This window comes from Rhodamnia argentea, chromosome 4, assembly GCF_020921035.1.
Source record: "Rhodamnia argentea isolate NSW1041297 chromosome 4, ASM2092103v1, whole genome shotgun sequence".
Classification (NCBI taxonomy): Eukaryota; Viridiplantae; Streptophyta; class Magnoliopsida; order Myrtales; family Myrtaceae; genus Rhodamnia; species Rhodamnia argentea.
In genome coordinates, this window is record NC_063153.1 from 19563229 (window position 1) to 19587812 (window position 24584).

The 24584-nt window shown below is 41.0% G+C and overlaps 3 protein-coding genes across 15 annotated transcripts; 2 read left to right on the forward strand and 1 right to left on the reverse strand.

Moving 5' to 3' along the window:
• Window positions 1-1569: 1569 nt before the first annotated feature.
• Window positions 1570-5820, reverse strand: LOC115752602. Of its 7 annotated transcripts, none has more exons than XM_048278368.1 (9): window positions 5531-5820; window positions 5329-5379; window positions 4388-4409; window positions 3728-3842; window positions 3318-3347; window positions 2689-2814; window positions 2347-2453; window positions 2197-2268; window positions 1570-1944 (listed from the first exon to the last, which is right to left on the reverse strand). In XM_048278368.1, the coding sequence occupies exons 1-9, from the start codon at window positions 5684-5686 to the stop codon at window positions 1574-1576; spliced, it is 1050 nt and encodes a 349-aa protein (XP_048134325.1). In that variant the 5' UTR covers window positions 5687-5820; the 3' UTR covers window positions 1570-1573. The 7 variants fall into 7 exon arrangements, with proteins under 7 accessions (XP_048134325.1, XP_030546721.1, XP_048134326.1 ...); XM_030690861.2 differs by having other exon boundaries at window positions 3318-3350; XM_048278369.1 differs by having other exon boundaries at window positions 3318-3350; window positions 4388-4405; window positions 5531-5684.
• Window positions 5821-10115: 4295 nt separating this feature from the next.
• LOC115752597 (class V chitinase-like) lies at window positions 10116-24484 on the forward strand. Of its 7 annotated transcripts, none has more exons than XM_030690853.2 (8): window positions 10116-10897; window positions 11145-11540; window positions 14983-15114; window positions 15234-15415; window positions 16171-16381; window positions 16605-16842; window positions 23689-23839; window positions 23933-24484. In XM_030690853.2, exons 1-8 carry the CDS (start codon window positions 10168-10170, stop codon window positions 24239-24241), a joined length of 2349 nt encoding a protein of 782 aa, XP_030546713.1. In that variant the 5' UTR covers window positions 10116-10167; the 3' UTR covers window positions 24242-24484. The 7 variants fall into 7 exon arrangements, 6 of the variants coding, with proteins under 6 accessions (XP_030546713.1, XP_030546711.1, XP_030546712.1 ...); XM_030690851.2 differs by lacking the exon at window positions 23689-23839 and adding an exon at window positions 16942-17092 and having other exon boundaries at window positions 10122-10897; XM_030690852.2 differs by lacking the exons at window positions 23689-23839; window positions 23933-24484 and adding exons at window positions 16942-17092; window positions 17180-17738 and having other exon boundaries at window positions 10122-10897.
• Window positions 19636-23593, forward strand: LOC125314622 (class V chitinase-like). The gene is made up of 6 exons (XM_048277412.1): window positions 19636-20397; window positions 20677-21072; window positions 21798-21941; window positions 22062-22243; window positions 22922-23132; window positions 23352-23593. The coding sequence occupies exons 1-6, from the start codon at window positions 19704-19706 to the stop codon at window positions 23591-23593; spliced, it is 1869 nt and encodes a 622-aa protein (XP_048133369.1). The 5' UTR covers window positions 19636-19703.
• Window positions 24485-24584: the final 100 nt, after the last annotated feature.

Genomic DNA, 24584 nt, shown 5'->3' on the forward strand with positions numbered 1-24584 from the left:
AATGGCGGAAAGCATGGCCCAATTCCACGTCTAACTGTTACTCAAACTCAAAGGAACGGCAGCAATATCAAAACCAGGGATAAGGATTTAAGTGCTGTCATTTGTAATTATGCAGAACAGATTGTTGTTAAAGAAGGGAGAGGAATCTTCGAGGCAATGGGATGGACGGCTGAGATGTGGTCAAAGGCTGCTGGGATCTATTGGCGTCAGGCATTTGTCAGAAGTCAGACATTCCTCCTTCTCTTGCTTTTTTATTTTTTTCACAAAACAAAAGCCGAATTGAATTGTTGGAGATGGAATCCAATTTAACCTCTGTCTCCTCCATATTTTTTTTTTTTGAACTTCGACATAACCACCATAAAATTACCAAAGTAGCCCTCAAATGTTGAATTCCACGGATTCTTCCATCATCTTCTTGCCTTTCGCCTCTCTTTGAATATTTGCGTGGCAGTCCAACACGCCTAGACTCGTCGTCCATGGGATTCCATGTTGAACAAACCCCGTGTCAGCTAAGGCCTCAGTCAATGTTGGATATTGAGTTTCCGTGGTTTGACTGGCGTATAGTTGCTTCCAGTTCAACGAGAGACACGTGTTAAATGGGAAAAGGTTTGCTCCGCATATGAATAACCAATTCTTTGACCGCTGGAGCAATCTTACTCAGCTAGCACTAGTTTGAATTCTTCTCTAGAAGGAGAAAAATGATACAAAATTCACATCATGGTACTCTCTTCTTGTCTCTGTTTTTTGGTCAGAACACCATGGTTAAAGATCACATATGCAAAGGGGAAAAAAGAGTGCGACAAGGCATGCCAGGGAAGTTCCAAGACATGGGTCGATTGAGGGTACTGGCTGAGTATGATGGAATCTTCTGATTAATGGAGCATATGGATGAAGATGATACAGCATAATTGATGGACAAGTCTTATGAAAGCCTTTAAAAAAAAAAAAAAAAAGGAGATTTGGGTGGCTGTTGGTGGGCTTGGCAATCGATGATGGGGTTCTTTTCTTGAGTTTTATCTAGTAAGAATGAACTTTAGTCTAAAAGGAAAAGATTGGGTCAAAAAGACCATAAAAGAGTGCTTGGAAGTTGGTGCCACTCATAATGAAAGCAAGAGTCTTTAAAAAGGGAGAAACAAAGACACGATGCTGCCTCCTCACTTTTGTTTACATGCTCACTAAAGATGGAACTGCGACAAATCCACAACAACACAAGAAAAGTAAAGCAATTCATCAATTATGGAGTGTTACCTTCTTGTTGTCTGCTGTATGCTATTCGTGGAAGTCTAGAAAACCATGATCACTTTCATGTGACTAAATTCACCTTTTCATGGGGGCAAAACATATTTATATGCCCAAGATGAGTCAGGGGAGGCAAAAGTTTTAAGTGTCTATATGCAAAGATTCAGTATGATGACTTCCATGACAAGAGCAATGGATTGGTCAACTTGAAACACTTTCGTCCATCCCATAATTCATATAGTTACAAGGCACACAAGGCACTTAGTTTATGGATCATCCTTTTCCTGCGAAACAGGGGAAGAAATGAGAAGTCACTTTTCAACACGACAAACGTTTATGCAACGCTTAAAAGTATGTGCTCTTCTTGTAGTTTGGTCGCTTCGCCGACGACGGACACCCAACATTCTGCAATCTTGGTCACTCTTCCTTCTGAGATGTCCACAGTAGTATAAGCTCGAGTGGAACCCGTACCAGAATGTGAAGCCTCATTGCTATTGTTACTTGTGTTTCCAGTCAGCTCACTAGTCGAACTTCTGATCCGAGGGACGATGGCCCCGTTAAGATATATAATGCCATCGTCCCCCACCACTATCATTTTCCTAACACCCTTACCGTGTGCAAGCTCTTTATGCATGTGGCCAAAAACGACCAGTGGTATACAGAATTTGGCATTCTCTTTTAACTCGGATATGGCTTTAGTTAAGTCTGCATCAGGGAAAAAAAAATGTGCAGTTCATATGTGCCTGCTAAAAATGGCTTTGTGAAGGCATTCTACAGCAGGTCACTCCAAGCTACCCATCAAAGCAAGTAAAGAACAAAGCAAGACAGCAATGCCAGCATGACATATTGAATATAATCTGCTGTGATGAGGGCATTAGGATAATTTTTCACATGGAAAGCAGCTTATAGTTATTTCAGAATCAGAGCACAACCGCAGCTGCCAGAACTAAAGCTAACCTGGATCGCCATGGTCGCCACCACCAGAGACCCAATCCTTTCCACAAATATCATCAATATTAGATCCAAAACCTGCAACAAAATTTGGTGCCTGATCAATTAAAATGCCCACAATCTACTTAACTTTAAGGATATGGCACATTAATAGACCTGTAGGTCCATTATGGGCAAGTAATATAACCAAATGATCCTCTGGAGCCCCCACGGCAGCCTTACAGATTCTCCGAGCACTTTGATCTATGTCTTCAACTCCAAATCTGAAAGAATACTCAAAGCTGCCAAGTTACAACACGCGGCACAGAAATTACATAAAAGTACAAGTGGAATAATGTTTGCATATCCTCAATAGAAGCAAGAAATACTGCATTTTTTTTTTAACCAAAAACTATGCAGAGCTGATATGGACATGCTAACTGGGACTGATGCTAAAATCTAATTAAAAACAATTCTGGTCGCACATATGGTATATAAATTGGGAAATACGGCACCTACCCTGCAGATAGGAGCTTCTTTCGGAACAACTTCTCACCGCCACAGGAGAATGGCCGTCCACCGACAACACTCAACTTTAATTGAGGAAAATCCAATCGCTTGTACGCTACATGCTCCTCTCCAAGACTGATCATCAAAAAAGCATTATAAATTTCCAAATATTAGTATGTCGTGATACGTAGTATGAATTGCAGACTCTGTGAGCACTTCTGTGAATCCACAGAACTCCATAAACCTTCCCTTAATTTTTATATTGGCTGTGTGGACCCTGCCTAACTCTATCATACTTAATGATTTCTGTTCACTCAGAAAAGAGTTATTCAACTTTGTTCCTTTCCCCTCGTCTGGTCCTTTCCTTGACCTCTGTACACAGGACTTCTGAATTTCCTGACAAGTGAATGCCGCAACATTTGCCAATTAAGTACAGACATGTCACCATTAAAAGTACTTTACAAACAGCAAGGACAAGCATTCCACCATAGGAAACTCAAAAGGCATCCACATGATTAGAATATACAAATAGCTTGTTGCCATTGTTTTAGGATGGTGTATGACAAGGATCATAACCCATAAGGTGCAAAGCTGAATATCTCGATACTTTGAGATAATTTAGAGGAAGATAAACTCACCATTCTAGCTGCAGTTGAACGCTATCCTTCCTTCTGCATAGCAAGACAGCACATTAATCTGATTTTCCACAGGTAAATTGCAGACATTCGTGTAACACAGGCAGAAACAAGTGCCAACAACATCTATCAAATTGTTTTTACTTCCCTTCTGAATCACTATTCATACAAAACATGGAGGAAATATATCTGGAGATGGGGCACTGGTTCTGGGGCACAAAGAATAAATTCCTTCCATGGCTTAGATATCATATAATATTCCATAATCCTAAGTCCTATTTCAGGTTTTACAGGATCACCACTCCAGAAGGTGAGAAACATCTTCATTCTTTGAAGTAGCAACATATGCAAATTTCATGAGCAACAAAAAAGATGCAAATTTGGACACACTAATTAGTACGTTTTAATCTTACTTTTTGGAAAATTGCTGAGTGAACCAGGAATCATGATTTCCCAAAATTACTGCTTTTGCAAATTCAAGCTTCGCAACGCTCCTAACGAGCTCCACATTCTCATCACCAAAATCGCCTGATCAGATAGCATACTCAGTGATTTAAAAAAAATTAACAGAATGTAAGAATTTAAGACTGACAAAGAATGAAGACAATGTCACCCAACCCAAGCATCAAACACTTGGCACGAAAGGAGATCTGACAATGATCGACGTTTAAGCAATTAGTTCAACACATGAAAAAGGAAGAGAATATGAAAAAGTTGCGATGTTCAACCATGATGCCTCTTTAACTAAATGTCTCAATCTAAGGTGGTATAGGTGATGATTATTAGATCCTTCTTCATATGTTCACAAATTCTACCCACTCTTCATCTGTCAATCAGTTGTATAATATCCTTTTGGGCCAAGGGATTAGAAAGCAAATTATCTTTGGTCCAGTCCAAGGTCTAGAACACAACTATGGAATGAAATCGGTCTAATTCTATCTATCCGTGCAAAATACAAGAGACGTGCTCTCATTTTTCTTACCCACATATGGGACCTATAGTCCAAATAACAGCAAGGAAGAATGGCACTAGACAACAACAGGTAGATTAGGAACAAAGCAAAAGGCTGCCACCTGTGAAGAGCACCAGATCCGGCTACAAATTCAAAAGCATAAACAGGTATTAGATGGTAAAGGAGACTCTGGCTAAAAATTCGATACAGCTAAGTTGTAGAAACCAATATTAGAAAAGGCAACACTAAACTAGAAGGGAAAAACATAGCTGCCACGAGGAGAAAGTCTTACCAATAAAAATTGCAATGAAGATAAGTTTTATGACTTAAAAATCACGTAGATTCATGCACTATGCCTGTCGCTTCAGGCATTGGTATTAAGAAGTAGACAGCTTATGATATTCCTATTTGTAGCATCACGCCTTTATAATGCAGGAAAAAGAAGTGCTCTGTTGTTACAATACTAAAAGTCCAAAGGGAAGCATGTACAAGATCTGTCTCATGATTTTTGAATTTGGTTTTCTGATGAGAAACACATTAGACATACCACTCAAGCCCAACTCAAGCTTCATCATGCCACAGTGGATATGAGATACTTTTCGAATGCACCGCTAACATCCAACAGAATCCTTAACCAGGGTTTAATTCATCAGGGACCAAAGTCCATCCAATCTAAGCATATAAAGCTCTTGTAGCCTCTTAATAATTTTCTCTTTTGGAATTTAAGTTTATTAACTATAGACAAATTAGTATGGAAAACTTATTAGTCCACCAAACGATTCCATTTTATGTGCTAGGCCAATGACCTGTCCTTGACCAGCAAAGGGAAAGCACCCTGAGTTCTTTTTCTCTTCTGTCCCACTAAATTACATGACCCTCTGTGCATTTTTCTCTGTTGAACCAATGCTTTTCTCAATTACAGAAAGACGAACCAAAAATAAAAAATAGAAAAGGTCAACTTTTTTTCTCTAATGGACAGATAGAAGCAATTCACCAACCAGAACAAATCTTTGGAAAATACTGACGAGAAATCAGTGCGGCAGGAACATTTACGAAGACTACCTTCAAGAAATGGAGTGCCTTTGTGTCTTCCTCGAGATCCCATTGATCATGCTTCGGAGATAACAAAATTCAAAACAATGATTGATAACAGCATCCGAAAACCTTCGATTGCAACTAAAACGAGAGAGACAAGGCCTTTCCAGCTACCCAAGTCTACAACCGAACCATTCGAACGTACGAGAGAGGAAGACAGAAGACTTACGACGTCTCCGACGACTGCGATTCGAACCGAGGAAACCGCCATGTGAGAGCGAGAGCGATCGCAAGCGCGAGCAGAGCTGCTATTGCGCGGGGCGGGCAGAGGGGCAGTGAAGTAGTATGGGAAAGGATTTGGCGCGTGCTGCAACGCGCTCAACATCGCTAGCTTTCTCGTTCGTTTCGGCTGGCGACATGTGGCGCGTCGAACCACATGGAATACAAGGGTCCGCTTTCGTCCTCGTCTCGAGAACCCGTAACGCAATTTGGCATCCGCGTGAGGCTCTTGTCGTGACGCTACGCTCGTCACAAGTCATCAGGCAGACTCGTGTTGGCTTGTCATGGTCGTGGAAAACGTGCATCTATTAATCGGCGTCGATCCGACACATGATTAAACACTCGGGCCGACAAAAATGAGGATAAAATAAATTTTATCATCGGTGATATTACATTGATGTCGGTAGCGAGTTTATGCTGGATAAAAGAGACATATAATGCAATGAGATAGATGGGGATCGAATTTCCCATGTCCGCCGGTCACCGCGTGATTGCCACTATTGCAACAACCAATTATCATCGCCTCCAACCACCACCAAACGTCGTTGATGGTGATGCGGGTGCGGGGCTAATGTATGTGTTTTGAGTGATGACAAAGGAATCAATGATAAATCATAATGTATGAGGATGGATGTCCATTGATAAATGTAAACACAAGATAGATTAACATTACCACCGTGACATATAGTACGCATCACCAACCAAAGATAACGATCGTGATTGACGAAATTCACCATCAAGACTTAAAGCACGAACCACCTTTCAAGGACAAATGACTTCTGGATAGGAAAAGCTCACCTCTAAGGATTAAACAAAAATTCACTAGCCAAGGATAAAATGGCTTCTTGTCTCGCCACCAAAAAAGAATTCACATTCCAGGGATAGAGAACCGAAGAAGATCTTGGCTCAACAGAGGAAAATCTAAGATATTCTCAATGTTCAAAAATTGTCTTGTTTGCTTTACAAATTAATGAGATTGCACCTCTATTTATATAGTAATTAATTTATAAGAAATAGATTAAGCATTAAAGACATGGAAACTGCCCAACTAATAAATACAAAAGAACTAGAATAGACATTTAAAACATAAAGAAACTTGAACTTTTTGACTCTTGAAACCTACAACAGCTTAAAACTCATAAAACTAGCACTAAAGACATCTGACCCTATACAAAGTAATTAAACTCGGACTCTAAACTTGCTCACCAACCTGGGTAACCTCATAGACATATTGAAAGGTCGACAAATAGTAAAGGAAATCATCCAGTACAGCCTTCGGTTGCTAGGTAGTCGATTAGTAGTATCGAATCGACATCAAACTTGTAAATTGACAACTAAATAGCTAATCAACAGCCATGAAATCAAGAGCTTGCCCACTTAATCGACAACTCTCTTGCAGATCGACATCTTCAACTTGAACCCATTGAGTCGAAGTATATAGATGAAATCGATCTTGCTTGTTGGAATAATCATCAATCGACAAATTCAGAATTGGGCTTAAGAATTGATCAATAAAACCTGATGTTCCTGCATCAAACTCCCGAGGTTGTTGAAAAATTGTTTTCAAATTTGTCATTGCCTTATCTCCATGATCTAAAGTAGCCAATTTTCCACAGCCATTCTTACCAAAGGAACTTGATTCTAATAAATTTCTCGCTTAAACCGTGAAAACGAATTAGATAATACATTTGCTTGGCTCCGATGAAATTTTTCAAGGCTAAAAACACATCTTCAAGCTTATCCATTAAAGAAACTATTAGGGCGTAGGGAACTCTCTTTCTTTTTTGTTTTACTTTCAACTATAAGCAAGGAAAAATTAATCTTTTGTTTGTCAATAGCTCTCTCAACCGGTGTTTTACTCAAGAAATTATTTTACATACTCGTGTTTCCTTCCCCAGGTTGATTTTTGTGGGTCATGGATGGATCTAAAGGGACATGAGTGATATGTTTCCACCTTGTTGAATAGGTATTATTATGGCTATCATGCACAATTTTCCTATCAAATTGCTAAGACCTTCCCAATAACAGCAAGTGACACGCATCCGGGGGAATGTCAGTCATTACATTGAACCTGATCTCGATAGCTTTGTCCAATGAAAACAAAATCAAGGCTTGTTTTGTTACCTAGAGATCTCTTCCCTCACTAAGCTATTGAAGCTTGTACAGTTGAGGATGCTTGGATGTTGGTATCTTCAATTTGTCGAACACAGTCGTGGATGTGAAGTTAGTGCAGCTCCTGTCATCGATAATCATTGTAAAAACCTTCCTGTTAATGGTGCAACGGGCGTAAAAGATATTCTTCCATTGCTCTTCTGCATCTGGAGTAATAGTTGTGTGTAGATCCCTCCAGAGAACCAACAAATCGCCATCATCGGCTTTTTCCACAATCTCTTCTTGTTCTTAGGTTTGGTCAGAATCATCCTCTGCCTCTTGAAGTTCCGAATCAATCTTCTCAATTTCTTGAATTGTGATAACCCTCTAGTTAGGACGATCCACTAGTAGTTGCTCATAGCCGTGACACTTGAAGCAGGGGCTATTGTCACCATTTGATTCTTTTTGGAGCTCTTTAACAAACTCAGAGGACTTATCCATTTCGATTTCCTGTTTGGAAGTATCCGTAGCCCGGTTAAAATAAATACCCCAAAAAAAGGACGTACTTTAGTTGAAGGCTTAGCTAAAAATCTCTTAGCTAAAAATCTCTAATGACCCTTTACTCGTTTCCCTAGGAGGGTGATGACTCTTTCCATTTATCGCTGGAGATTCTATATAGCACGACTCTGCCTTTTATTGTGTGCTTGCTCAAAAAGTCGCCCTTGAAACTTCATCAATCATTTCCTTTTTCCTTTTGTTTTTTTTAATAAAGGTGTGAGATCGCATGAGAGGTGAGTAATGGACACGAATCATTCAAAATGAGTTCAACCTTGAGCTTTGATACCAACTTGATACAGTGTGGGGCGGGTGAATGTGTCTTGAGTGATGTCGAAGGAATCAAGAACAGAGCAGAGTGTATGGGGATGTATGTTGATGGACAATTGTAGATGTATGATAGACTACGATAACCACAGTTATAAATGATACACCACCAACCAAAGATAAAGACCATTATTGTTTAAATTCACCACTAAGACTCGAATGGAGAATCACTCGCTGAGAATAAAAGACTTCGGGATAGAATAAGCTCACCAAGGCTTAAAGGAAAATCCATCAGTCAATGATAAGTGGCTTCTTGACTCACCACCAAGGAAGAATCCATCTTTCAAGGATAATGAATTAGAGAAGACATTTGCAAAACAGTGAAAAACCTCATTAAAGTCTTGGATTGTCTGCTTTACAAATGAGAATGCACTTCTATACTAACACGTGAGAAATAGACTAAACGTTAAGGAGATGGGAATTACCCAACTGATAAAGACTTTTTTTTTTTTGGTAAGGCCCAACTGATAAAAGACTTGGTAACTAGAAAACACAACAAAGTCCTTAGAACTAGCAAATGCATTTAAAACACATAAAAACTTGGACTTTGACTCTTAAAACGTACGACACACTAAAATACAAAGTAATTAAATTTGTATTAAAAATTTTAGATTTGGACCAAAACGACATTGTTTTAGCCTTATGCTTTGTGTTTTCGCCAAGTCATAGACACGTGGAGAAGAGAAAATATTTAAAAAAAAAAAATCATGTCGCCATTTTCGATTAGTCAAGTTGGATGGAGTTAACAGAATGACTCGATTGTACCAATTTGATAAATTTGAAAATTTGATTAGATATATTGTATTGTACTTCCACAATAAGTTTGAGAAATTTCGACGTACTTACACACCAAGTTTTATTGGGAAAGTTCACTTCTAATTCATTTTACCATGTGCACAACGTTCCATGTCAATGGTTTCCACATGAGTAAAGAGAAGGTTCATCGGCGGTCTTTCACAGAAGATCCGAATATTAGAGAGAGAGAGAGAGAGAGAGAATATGCTCCTTTGACTGGTAGCAACGTGTCTATAGAGAAACAACACGTGCATAACTACCTTGGCACTTATTTTACAATTGAAAGATAACCTTTGGCATTTATCCAATGGGGACAAGGACCGTGATAACCCACATGGGTAGACCACAGTTCTTCTCATGAATCCCAACAACATGCATCATAGTTGACAAAGTTGACCACCGGTCCATTTTATCTCGATCGTCGAATTGTGTGGATCTCACAAGAGACTCACATGGTCTGATGGTTTAGATGCAGTGAGTTCACATGTATCACGTGCATGCAATGCTTGCTCCATAAAAAGTAGAAGAGTTTTCGAAAAGTGAAGTTGATAGTTGAGTCTACCTAATTACGTAATGTTAGGTAATGGATTAGAAGATTTGAGCAGTCAGATCTAAAGAGTGCAAAAATAGATTTCCCCTTCTTAATTGGCTGAGTCATCCGAGCACAAGAAGTCTTGGATACGATCGTTATCCACATCTAACGAAACCGGATGTTCTAAGACTAGAATTAGGAAAAGTCAGAACTCTAGAATTAATCCGAAACTCAAGCCCCAACATGTGTAGGTGGTCTGATGAATCCTGTATAAAACCAGCTCAAACATGTCCAACCTCCTCCATGTAACTCGTCAGAAAATGGCTTCCAACGATAATCGTACCCTTCTCTTTCTCGTCTTCTCCTTTCTCTCTCTCCTCCAAATCAATTCATGCATAGCTCAAAACGTCAAAGGAGGCTATTGGTTCCTGGGCAGCGGCATCACAGCCTCCGACATCGATTCCACCCTCTTCACTCATCTCTTCTGCGCGTTTGCCGACCTCGATGCATCGACAAACCAGGTAGTCATATCGTCGTCCAACGCTCAGTCTTTCGCGACCTTCACTAGCGACGTCCAGCAGAAAAACCCGTCCGTCTTGACCCTCCTGTCCATTGGTGGCGGGGGTGGCGGCTCGATCGCGGACAACTTTGCATCCATGGCAAGCCAGTCGAGCTCCCGGAAGACTTTCATCGATTCCTCCATAGCCCTAGCTCGGTCCAATGGCTTCCATGGCCTCGATCTTGATTGGGAATACCCAGATACCGACGCGAAGATGGCCAACTTGGCGTTGCTCCTCCAGGAGTGGCGGGCTGCGGTGGCAGCTGAGGCAGCCAGCTCGGGCAAGGACGCTTTGCTTTTGTCGGCAGCGGTTTATTACAGGCCGCACTATTGGTCACCGACGGATTATCCGGCGGCCGTCATGGCGGCGAACTTGGATTGGATCAATGCGATGGCCTATGATTTCTTTGGATCTTGGTCCTCCACCACAGGACCACTTGCTGCCCTCTACAATCCAGGTAGGCGTGGCAACTTTGACTTTTTGGGGTTCCAAACTTTGACTATTCTTAGGTACAATGAAGTTTTCTTAATTTTTTGTATCATGCCTTCGACATTTTGCTACACCAATTCAGAGCATAGACTATTATTCCATGAGTAATTAACATGGATTTTGTTCTTCACCTAAAATCCTCCATTTTGCCTATCAAACTCATAATTTTCTTGATATACGTTGCATCAGTAATCGTCGATCTTTTTTAATTTCAGGGAACGGCTTAAGTGGGGACGATGGGGTGAGCGCGTGGATTCAGGCGGGCATGCCAGCAGGGCAGATCGTGCTCGGCTTCCCATTCTACGGCCGGGCATTCACCCTCGCAGATGCCAACAACCATGGCTACTTCGCACCCATCACCGGTACAGCGATATCCCCCGACGGGTCGATCGTGTACAACCAGATTACAAAGTACATATCTCAACATAGCGCGACCACGGTGTACAACTCCACGGTCGTGTCCGCCTATTGCTATTCTGGGACGACATGGATCACCTACGATGATACACAAACCATCTCTACCAAGGTTGGGTACGCCAAGGGACGAGGACTCAAAGGTTACTTCGCATGGCATGTTGGCGGTGATGATAACTGGGTTCTCTCTCAAACAGGTGAATTTATGAGATTCGAGTTACACGCCATTAATCATGCATTTGAATTTTGCTAGTATACATTCTATTTCCCAAGTTCAGCCCTAACCCTAGCTACATACAGTATAGTTCACCGAACCAACATCTTCCAAAGGTAATCTAATCATGTCCCTGTGTGTTTAGATAAAAAATTACACTACATGTACATCTAAAACGGAACAAAATTCTTTTTAGGGTTATTACAATAATTCCCGATAGTTAAGATTAGAATGGACTTAGTCAATTGAGGAACAATGTTTTCTTTTGATTTTTCAAAGAAGTACAAGAGCGTGAAGGAAAAGGAAAGTCTGGCTAGGATCTGGATGTCGACTTTTTGGTTAACACATATGTTATATATTTACATATTTCAGTCGGCCCGACCCCGTTTTATTTTATATCATATTGGTCGCATAATTTGTACGACAAGATGGTTGCATTGGTGAAGCAATAGTCTATCACGTCAACAAATGGTCAAACTAAGGATGCATTAGCCGAAAAATATTTCTTGAAAAATTATTGATTATATCGCTCGCCAATAATTCGTGACTAACCATTTTCATGATTGATGGAAATATTTTTCACCCATTCATTTTTGTAAGCGATACAAGCTTTCATTATACAAAAAAAATAATTTCTAAATCTTGAATATTCCGTAAAATAAAGGCACCTTGATATCGGTTTTGAACGTTTCAAAGATTTGGTTTACTTCGTCGCGTCCTTTGGGCGTCTGCTCTCTTCATGCTCAGATCAAAGAAAGAGTCAAAACTTTCCAGATTAATTTCTCAATTAGCGACGGTCTAATTACTAATTCCCTGAATTTCAACTTGTTTGTTGCAGCTTGGAATTCGTGGACCTAGACGACGTCTGCGCCGCACACGTCAGAGGAGACATTATCTACTGATCTTAATCGAAGCTTGGTCCAATAATGTAATGGATTAGAAGTTATCCCATCTTACAATAAAATGTGTTCTTGCCAGTCGAACTAAAGCAAGATCAAATAATTTAATGGATCTAGAGAGTATTTCTAGATCCTTAGTGAGGAACATGACAGAATTTGCTTACAGAATACACAAAAATAAATAAAATTGGAGCGATCGGGAGTGATTTAAAAGGTACATGAAAAGACTTTAGTAATCCCTTTTGACCCTTTCTTTCGATCCAGATCAGATTGTGATTTTAGAACCATTTTATTTCTTTCCCTCTTAATTCCTCCTATCCAACTATACGCTTGAGAAATACTTCAAATCGAGAAGCCCCACCCGTCTGTCATTTAGCTCCATGATGAAAATCTAGCGTGTAAATTTTCTTGTTGGGGATGAGATTGGATAACAAGTTAGGCCCAATCAACTGAGAGAAGACCCGTCTATTGGGAAAAAATTACGAAAAAGGTCCTCGATCTATTATATTGATGCTAATTCAACCCTAAACATTTTACGATTGAGTCCATCCAACCAATTTTGATCGAAAATAGCTAACCTGGATGCCGGCCGTTTTATGTGGCATGTCCGGCGCTAATTTTGAATATTTTGAATAACTTTTTTCTAAAAAATTATTTTTCTTTCATTTTGGCTGAGGACCCTCTTCAATCACTAGGCGAGGGCCACCTTGCCCAGAGGTCGTGAGACCCTGGACAAGGACCTATGTAGTATTGCCCCTCGTCTCGTCAGGAAAAGAAAAGAAAGAAAAAAAAATTATTAAAAGATGTCTACGTTAGTACCGATCACGCAACGCGGTATAGATGATGACCATGTTAGCGATTTTCGACCAAAATTGATTGGATGGATTCATTTTATATAAATAAAAAATATTTAAGATTAAATTGATATAATTAAAAAGATTAGGATTGAATCAGCATGAATATGATAAATTTGACCTTTTTGGCGCTTTTTCGGTCAATCTGGTCAGTCATAAGTCATCTCCAAAATGAAAAGTCCGCACCCACGACCGGGACGGAAGGCAACAGGAGTCTCAACTCAAGTCAATGTCGCGATCGCATCCTACCAAAAAATATGAGTCGTTCGTCTCCATGGGCACGCTGCCAGAATCCGCGGAAAGCGATCCTCGAACAACAGTTGGGGAACCAACCGTCGGACACTGATTGGCTGAAGAAGCGACGGCTCTCGAGTTCTCGTTACCTACGCAAACGCGATCCGAGGCCCCAGCAAAGCGGCCTTCCTCCTCCTCCCGTAATCTCAAACCGCCACTTCTGCTTCCACATTCGCCTCCGAGCTGTCCCTCATGGCGGGCGAAGGCAAAATCGCCTATTGCTTCATCTTTCTCCTCTGTCTCCGCCCATCTTCGGAGGAACAAACGTGGGTCAAGTCCGGTTACTTCTACGCCGGCAGCGAAATCCCGGTCTCCGACATCGGTTCCTCGTTGTTCTCTCACCTCATATGCGCTTTTGTTTACATCGACTCTTCGACCCATCAGCTCTCCATCAACTCCTCCACTGAACGAATCTTCTCCACCTTCACGAGCACCGTTAGACGCAAGAACCCTTCGATTATCACGCTGCTATCAGTGTGGGCAGGCCGAGAGGATCCTTCGGCTTTCGCTTCGATGCTCGGCGAGTCTTCTTCAAGAAGGTCCTTTGTTGAGTCTACGATAGAAAAGGCAAGGCTTAATGGGTTCAGTGGGGTTGATCTCTATGGGTTCTTGCCCAGTAGGAGCATTAACATGACCAATTTGAGTGCCCTTTTGCGGGAGTGGAGAGATAGAGTGGATGCCGAATCAAGAGAATCTGGGAAACCTCAGTTACTGCTAGTAATGGCCGTGTATTGTGAATCCATTGCTGACTCTGTGAGTTACCCACTTGACTCAATTCGGAGATATTTGGACTGGGTTCACCTTGTTGCTTATGATTACCATCTCCCCACCAGGGAAAAATTTGCCCTCCCTCATGCACCTTTATTTGACCCAGCAAACCGGAACAACACAGACTTCTGCATAACTTGGTTGTCGACTAGAGGATTTCCTGCAAGAAAGCTGGTTCTGGGCTTGCCCTACCATGGCTATGCATGGCGGCTCGAGGATTTGAGCGCTGATGCCATCGGCCATCCGGCAGTGGGGCCTGCAGTGACGGCCGATGGGTCATTTGGATATAAGGCCATACGATCATTCATCCGAGATTTCGGTTATGGAGCCATTTCTGTTTATAATGGCACGTTTGTGGTGAATTTTTTCAGAAAGGGGTTGGTATGGATCAATTTCGATGACGTGGAGTCCATCCGAGCCAAAGTAACTTATGCCAAGGCAAAGGGGCTTCTTGGTTACAATGTGTTTCAGGTTGGCAATGATGAGAACTGGGTTCTTTCCAGGACAGGTTAGGATAAGTACCTCATAGGAATTCCTGATGCCAGTTTTAATATTACTGTATTGAAAATGTAGAACTAAATGTAATTCATGGACTTAACTGCCTTGTCAGCTCAGGAGGCCATTGAAGATCAGCAACACAGGCGATGGTTCTGGCTAGTTATGCTTATTTCGATTGCCATAGTCGTTTTCTTCATATTTGGCCTGATATGCTACTTACAGAGGAGAACATTGAAATCAGAAGGTAAATTTTGTAAAGTTCACTGGAGGATTGCCATATCTCTGTGGCTTTTGGGGACATTAACTTAGAATTCAGCAACTGAAGGATTAAAGTTGATACATTTTCTTGGTTTTGATTCTCAGGTATTTTGGGCGTAATAAAAGGATTTAGTAGCCGATTTAAGACTATGGCGCATAAAGTTGAAAGTCCTGAGAGCGGTGCTCCTAATCTGCAAGCATTTCATTATGCCACACTCAGGGCAGCAACTGATAACTTCTCAAGTGAAAATAAACTTGGAGAGGGTGGATTTGGACCTGTTTACAAGGTAAAAGATCTGAGGCCATACTTATGCTAATGATTTTCTTTTCTGTTACTTTGCAAATCCTATTATTGAAGTATTTATCCCACGTAGCTTGGCAACAGGTCTTAAATGCTCTTTATATTCACGGGTCTCCCTCTACTATTAACTTAAGCTTTTAGATTGGACTTTCTAACATCTATAATTCATGATTAAGTGCCAGATACGGTACTTTTGCTCTATAATATTAGTTTATTGTTGTTTGAATATGAACAAGGAATGTAACTCATCCCCAAATATTTTTCATATGCCTTTTGCTCAAGACTATATGTTATTTGTTGTTTATAGTTTTGACTTATTATTGAGAAGGTGAATGTAATGGGAAGTTGCTACCATTAATATCGAGAGAGAGCAAATATTTCCATATGTCGATTGAAGGTATGCCAGCTTTCTCTGTTGCAGCTGCCAGCTGGTTGGTTTATACTCACAATTTCAATCATTTAGTTGGAACTACTCACCCCAATAAGCTTGAGATACTTAGAAATGCTGCGTAGGTTTCTTTATGATGTATGTGAGCTTGTAAGTTTCATTATAGGAGGTTGGACTTGATGCATTCTGCTCAAGTTTTGTTTTTCCTTTATGATCGTTGGGGTTATGCGACTTATGTCATAGTAAAAAAACTGTCTTCCAGCATAAACAGCGAAAAATTTAGTTCTGAGTCTACCATGTTCAAAGTGGAAGTCAGTTGCCCTGTACTGACCATCGGCATTCCCATTGCTCAGGGCAAGTTGCCCAAAGGACAGGACATTGCTGTAAAGAGACTTTCGAAAACTTCGGACCAAGGGCTCGAGGAGTTCAAGAATGAAGTTGTGCTCACTGCCAGCCTGCAACATGTCAACCTTGTTCACCTTCTCGGATTTTGTACCGATATGGAAGAAAAGATGCTGATCTATGAATACATGCCGCATAGGAGCTTGGACTTCTACCTTTTCGGTTCGACATCTTTCATGCTTCTTACAATAGTCATTAAGCAAATCCCGGGTGTTTATAATTGACATCCAGTGTGATACTCCAAAAGGCTTAAATGGGTCCCCTGTTCTAATACAATGGCTAGATCAGGTAGACCCTTTTAAGCATTTCGGGTACACAGAGTTATGCTATGCTTCAAAATTTTGCTGCTTCTGGTTCTGATAATTTTTAGGTTTTAATGATGCAGATCCGACAAGGAAGTATTTGCTGGATTGGGAAAAACGTGTTCATATCATAGAAGGCATCACACAGGGGCTTCTTTATCTCCAAGAATACTCAAATTTCACAATAATACATCGAGACTTGAAAGCCAGCAACGTTCTGCTGGATAAAGAGATGAATCCCAAGATATCAGATTTTGGTATGGCGAGAATATTCAGGAAGGGTGACCTTGAGGCAAATACCGGCCGAATTGTTGGGACTTAGTAAGTAAACTAATTACGCGCTCCTGGCTTTACCTCACACATATTCTCCTGTTAAAAATCTAGTGCTTAAAACCAATTCTTCTTTGTTCATGTATACAGCGGGTATGTTCCACCAGAATATGTGAGGAAAGGCATATACTCAATGAAATATGATGTCTACAGCTTCGGTGTACTGCTGTTGCAAATTATCAGTGGTAAAAGGACCAGATGTTACTATGGCCCGAATGAAAATCTCAATCTTCTTGAATTTGTGAGTAGAGATTATTCATGATTCAAAATTTTCAGGGCTCAAATTTAAGAACGTGAATTTTGACCGCCTATCTTTCGTAACTTTCAGGCATACGAGCAGTGGAAAGAGGGTAAATGCATGGAGTTCATTGACCCATCTCTGGATGACTCGACATCATCTTGTAAGCTCGCGAGATGCATGCAAGTGGCTCTTCTATGCGTGCAAGAGAAGGCCGGGGACAGACCCTCCATGTTGGAAGTGTCTTCCATGCTCAAGAATGAAGCTTCAGCTGTAAATTCCCCCAAGAAGCCTGCATTTTCGATTAACAAGGAGGAAGACGAGGACGACAAGGGCTTGCCCAAGGAAGCAATTCATTCAGCCAATGATGCATCGATTTCTGAATTATGTCCTCGCTGATCATACATTGCAGGTATCCAATGCTGCGGATACCAGCACCAAAGAGCGAATCTTCTGTTGATTATTTGGTTGCCTAATACTTCGTTTGGTCCCAACTAACTGTCAATATTTCTCGACGTCTGTGTAATTTTTTATCCTCTAAGAGGCAGTTCAACTGTTCGTTCTTTCGTCTTGTAACATATGGAGTTATGAATAATCCTCCAGTAAACACCCTGCGGTGTCTTAAAGCTGCAATTGTCGCTCTGTTCTTCGTTTCTTTTCTTTTTTTCTGCTTGGTCTTGGTCTTGGTCTTGGTCTTGTTCTTGTTCTTGATTAATAGGTGATGAACAGAGTCAAATAGACTAAGCCGTGGAAATAGGGTCAAGGCCGCCTTCCCTTGATCTCCTACAAAACCCATCGCTTTCAAGACGAGTCCCGGGCTGAAACTCGAACAAGATTATTTACACTCGTTCGAAAGTGAAGAGAATGTTTTTCTCTTTTTTCGAAGAGTTTACATTTTCCTCATATTTCTTTCCTTCTTATTTCACATCTTTTTTATTATTATTCTTTTACTTTCTTTTCATTTTTTTATTTTTATTTTTTTATAATTTTTATTTTTATTTTCTCTTCTTCTCCTTTGGTCGATTGCCGGCCATGGCCACAGCCAACAGCCGACCTCGATCGAGGCCTCACCGAACTCAAGGCGACAGGCGAAAAACACCAATAGGAAAAAAAAAACATAAAAAAGGGAAAAAAAAGAAATAATTAAAGCATTAAAAAATTAAATTTCTTAAATTAAATAAAAAAAAATTATTAGATTGAGTGCATGGAGGAAAATTAAATCCTACTAAACAACATAAAAATATTTTTCGAGTGAAAATTAACTTCTCAAAAAATATTTTTCAACTACGACTTATTTTTACGAAACGAACGGAGCCTAGATCCAGACAAAAAATAAAAATAAAAAACGGAGCCTAGACTCTAGCAGAGAATTTATGGAGAAACAACCTATGCAGCACAGACACGGGATCGGTCTGGTTGGTTCGTTGGTTGGTGAGAGTAGCTGTGGACGAGGTCTGCGAGCTTGATGGAGATGGAGTTGGGATCGGTCTGGTTGGTTCGTTGGTTGGTTGGTGAGGTTGAAGAGGGAGGGACTCGGGGGCCGAGGGTCCGGAGCTGACAACTCACTTGCACAACCAACCCGCCCCCCCCATCCAACGGCTCTCCTTCCATCATCATCAGTCTCCTCTCCTTCTCACCTTATCGCCCTTCCTGTCGTAATTTTCAAATCGTATACGATCTTCAACAGGTCTTGTCTGTCACTCCAAAAAAGAAAAGTTGGGGTTGGCCGGTTGGGGATTAATTGGGGCAAATCATGGATAAACGAATTCCTAGCCGTGTAACGTGAGTAATGATTCGCGTGTTTGGCTTCTTTTTCTGTATTTATTATTATTATTTTTTATAAATTTCTATTTTGGAGGAAAATGAAATTTGTCATTGCCATGGAAGTGGTGAATAATATTTTTAGTGTAAATTCAATCTAGGCCTGTTTTATTATTTATTTATTTATTTGTGAAATCATAAAAATAATAACTTATCATGTATATATAAAAATATATTTAATATATAATGTGTCCCAGCATGTTGAAATTCTCTATTTTTTAAAGAAATCTCGTGTCAGAGTGTTGTGTCGTATCGTGTCCCGTGTCTCGTGTCGTGTCGGTGCTACATAGGAAACAACATGGGTTCCCATATTTGCTCGACCAAAAAGGATGCACTAATTGCATGCACCCTCGGCTCCGGCGCTGACCAAGTAAAATTGAACGAGATCTTCACGAAACAACTTCGAAACTTACAAGTAACAAATGAAATAAAGATATGATTGATGTCATCGGATTTCACCGCGTGAAGGACGGTTGATTGGTGAGAAATTGACTCATACAACTCATTTCGCGCGCAACCTAGCCGACGAAGTTGACTATCATTTCGTGGATCACTTCATCTCGATCGTTGAATTGTGTAAATCTCACATAAAGCTCATATGTATCATATGCATGCAATGCTTGCTCTATAAAAGGAGTTTTAAAAAATGAAGTAAATGGACGAGTCTCCCCAATTATGTAAAGTTAGATAATGGATCGTGATGATTTGAGGCACAACATGAGAATGTGCTCCGATAAATCCGGTACAGAGCCTGCTCAAACACGTCCAACCTCCTCCATGTAACTCATCAGAAATGGCTTCCAACGATAATCATGTCCTTTTATTTCTCTCCTTCTCCTTTCTCTCTCTCCTCCAAATCAACTCATGCATGGCCCAAAACGTCAAAGGAGGCTATTGGTTTCCGGATAGCGGCATCAACGCCTCCGACATCGATTCGACCCTCTTCACTCATCTCTTCTGCGCGTTCGCCGACCTCGATGCATCGACAAACCAGGTAGTCATATCGCGGTCCAAGGCTCGGTCTTTCGCGGCCTTCACTAGCGACGTCCAGCAGAAAAACCCGTCGGTCGTGACCCTCCTGTCCATTGGCGGCGGGGGTAACGGCTCGATCGCGGACGACTTTGCATCCATCGCAAGCCAGCCGAGCTCCCGGAAGACTTTCATCAATTCCTCCATAGCCCTAGCTCGGTCCAACGGCTTCCATGGCCTCGATCTTGATTGGCAATACCCGGAAACCGACGAGAAGATGGCCAATTTGGGGTTTCTCCTCCATGAGTGGCGGGCTGCGGTGGTGGCTGAGTCGGCCAGCTCGGGCAAGGATGCTTTGCTTCTCTCGGCGGCAGTTTATTACACGCCGCATATGTCGAGCACAGATTATCCGGTGGCCACCATGGCGGCGAGCTTGGATTGGATCAATGCGATGGCCTATGATTTCTATGGAAATTGGTCCTCCACCACAGGACCACTTGCTGCTCTCTACAATCCAGGTAGGGTTGGCAACTTCGATTTTTTTGGGGTTTTAAACTTTGACTATCCTTAGGTGCAAGGAAGTTTTCTTAAAATTTTTTGTATCATGACTTTGAAATTTTGTCACCTCAAGGTCAAGAGAATCACAACATCATCTCCCATTCAGAGCATGAAGTGTTATTCCACGAGTAATTGACATGAACTTTGTTCTTCACTTAAAATCCTCCATTTGTGCTCATCAAACTGTAATTTTCTTGGCACATGTGGCATCAGAAATCGTCGGTTCTTTTTAATTTTAGGGAACAACGTAAGCGGAGACGACGGGGTGAGCGCGTGGATTCAGGCCAACATGCCGGCAGAGAAGATTGTGCTCGGCTTCCCCTTCTTCGGGCGCGCATTCACCCTCACAGATGCCAAAAACCATGGCTACTTCGCACCCTTCACCGGGGTGGCGATATCCCCTGACGGGTCGATCAAGTACAACTGGATCACAACGTACATATCCCAAAACAGCGTGACCACGGTGCACGACTCCAAGTTCGGGTCCGCCTATTGCTATTCTGGGACGACGTGGATCAGCTACGATGATACACAAACCATCTCTACCAAGGTTGCCTACGCCAGGGAAAGGGGACTCAAAGGTTACTATGCATGGCATGTTGCCGGTGACGACAACTGGATTCTCTCTCAAACAGGTGAATTCATGAGATTCGAGTTATACACCAATAATCATGCATTGGAATTTAGCTAGTATGCATTCTATTTCCCAAGTTTAGCCCAAACCCTAGCTACAAACAGTATAGTTGACCGAGCCATCATCTTCCAAAGGAAATCTAATCATGTCTCTGTGTTTAGATCAAAATTTACACGACATGTTCATCTAAAATGGAACGAAATTCTTTTTAGGGATATTACAATGATTCCAATAGTTAAGATCAGAATGGACTTAGTCAGATTTTTTTTGGTTGATGACTTTGTCAATTGAGGAACGATGTCTTCTTCGATTTTTCAAAGAAGTACAAGAGCCCGAAGGAAAAGGAAAATCTAGCTAAGATCTGGATGGTGACTTTTTGGTTAATATTTATGATATCTACTTAAATATTTCAGTCGAGTCTGACGCCATTTTATTCAATATGATATTGGTTAGATAATTTGCACGACGAGTTTGCATTGGTGAAGCAAAAGTCGGAAAAATTATAAAAAACAAATTCTAAACCTATTGTAATTGTGCCAAAGTAACTTATGGCAAGGAAAAGGGGCTTCTTGGTTACAATGTGTTTCAGGTTGGCAATGATGAGAACTGGGTTCTTTCCAGAACAGGTTAGGATAACTACCTCATGGGAATTCCTGATGACGGTTTTAATATTACTATTGAAAATGTAGAACTGAATGTAATTCATGGACTTAATTGCCTTGTCAGCTCGGGAGGCCAGTGAAGATCAGCAACACAAGCGATGGTTCAGGCGATGGTTCTGGCTAGTTATGCTTATTTCGATTGCCATTGTCATTCTCTTTATATTTGGCCTGATATACTACTTACGGAGGAGAACGTTGCAATCAGAAGGTACATTTTTGTAAAGTTCACTGGAGGATTGCTATATCTCTGTGGCTTTTGGGGACATTAAATTAGAATTCAGCAACTGAAGGATTGAAGTTGATGCATTTTCTTGGTTTTGATTCTCAGGTATTTTGGGTGTAATAAAAGGATTTAATAGAAGATTTAAGGCTATGGTGCATAAAGTTGAAAGTCCTGAGAGCAGTGCTTCTAATCTCCAAACATTTCGCTATGCCACACTCAGGGCAGCAACTAATAACTTCTCAAGTGAAAATAAGCTTGGAGAGGGTGGATTTGGACCTGTTTACAAGGTAATATATCGGTTTCGATTTTCTACTTTTGTTTCATTGCAAATCCTAAGAAGTGTGAACCATGATTAAGTGCCAGATACAATACTTTTGCTCTATAATATCGGTTTATTGTCGTTTAAATGCCAACAAGGAAAATAACTCCCCCCTCCCTCCAAAACAAAAATATTTTTCGTACTCCTTTTGCCCAAGACTATATGGTGTTTGTTGTTTATAGTCTTGACTTATTATTGAGAAGGTGAAAGTAATGGAAACTTGCTACCATTACTATGAGAGAAAGCAAATATTTACTTATGTTGATTGAAGGTATTCATCTTTCTCTGTAGCAGATGCCAGCTGGTTGGTTTATATTCGCAATTTCAATCGTTCAGTTGGAATGAACTCACCACAATAAGCTTGAGATATTTAGAGATGCTTCATAGGTTTCTTTATGATGTATGTGAGCTGGTAAGTTTCATTATGGGATGTTGGACTTAGATGCATTCTGCTCCAGTTTTGTTTTTCCTTTATTGTCGTTGGGGTTATGTGACTTATGTCATAGTCAGAAAACTCTTCCAGCATAAACAGTCACCGCTTGAGACATAACCATAGATGAAACGATGAAAAGTTTAGTTCTGAGTCTACTATGTTCTAGTGGAAGTCAGTTGCCCTGTACTGACCATCAGCATCCCTGTTGCTCAGGGCAAGTTGCCCACAGGACAGGACATTGCAGTAAAGAGACTTTCGAAAACTTCGAACCAAGGGCTCGAGGAGTTCAAGAACGAAGTTGTGCTCACTGCCGGCCTGCAACATGTGAACCTTGCTCGCCTTCTAGGATTTTGTACCGATAGGGAAGAAAAGATGCTGATCTATGAGTACATGCCAAATGGGAGCTTGGACTTCTACCTTTTTGGTTCGACATCTTTCATGCTTCTTACAATATTCATTGAGCAAAACCCGGGTGTTTATTAGTGACATCCAGTGTGATACTCTAAAAGGCTTAAATGGGTCCCTGTTTCCAATACAATGGCTAGATCAGGTAGACACTTTTAAGCATTTGGGGTTCTCAAAACTATGCTGTGCTCTGGATTTTGCTTCTGGTTGTGATAGTCTTTAGGTTTTAATGATGCAGATCCCACAAGGAAATATTTGCTGGATTGGGAAAAACGCGTTCAAATCATAGAAGGCATCACACAGGGGCTTCTTTATCTCCAAGAATACTCGAATTTCACAATAATACACCGAGACTTGAAAGCCAGCAACGTTCTTCTGGATAAAGATATGAAACCCAAGATATCAGATTTTGGTATGGCGAGAATATTCAGGAAAGGTGACCTTGAGGCAAACACCGGCCGAATTGTTGGGACTCTGTAAGCAAACTAATTATGCGCTCCTGGCTTTACCTCACACATATTCTCCTGTTAAAAATCTAGTGCCTAAAGCCAATTCTTCTTTGTTCATGTATACAGCGGGTATGTTCCACCAGAATATGCGAGGAACGGCATATACTCGATGAAATTAGATGTTTACAGCTTCGGTGTACTGCTGTTGCAAATTATCAGTGGTAAAAGGAACACGTATGGCTACGGCCCGAATGAAAATCTCATTCTTCTTCAATATGTGAGTAGAGATTTTTCGTGATTAAACATTTTCCAGGCTTGAATTTAAGAACATGATTTTGAATTTTGACCACCTATCATTCGTAACTTTCAGGCATATGAGCTGTGGAAAGAGGATAAATGCATGGAGTTCATTGACCCATCTCTGGATGACTCGTCATCGTCTTGTAAGCTCGCGAGATGCATGCAAGTGGCTCTTCTATGCGTGCAAGAGGAGGCCGGGGACAGACCCTCCATGTTGGATGTGTCTTCCATGCTCAAGAATGAAGCTTCAGCTGTAAATTCCCCCAAGAAGCCTGCATTTTCGATTAAGAAGGAAGAAGACGAGGACGACAAGTGCTTCCCCAAGGAAGCAATTCATTCAGCCAATGGTGTATCAATTTCTGAATTATGTCCTCGCTGATCATACATTGCAGGTATCCAATGCTGCGGATACCAACACCAAAGAGCGAATCTTCTGTTGATTATTTGGTTGCCTAGTACTTCGTTTGGTCCCAAGTAACTGTAAATACTTCTCGACGTCTGTGTAATTTTTCATCCTCTAAGAGGCAGTTCAACTGTTCGTTCTTTCGTCTTGTAACATATGAAGTTATGAATAATCCTCCAGTATATACCCTGCGGTGTCTTAAAGCTACAATTGTCGCTCGGTTCTTCGTTTCTTTTCTTTTTTTTTCTGCTTTGTCTTGTTCTTGTTCTTGATTAATAAGGGATGAACAGAGTCAAATAGACTAAGCCGTAGAATAGGG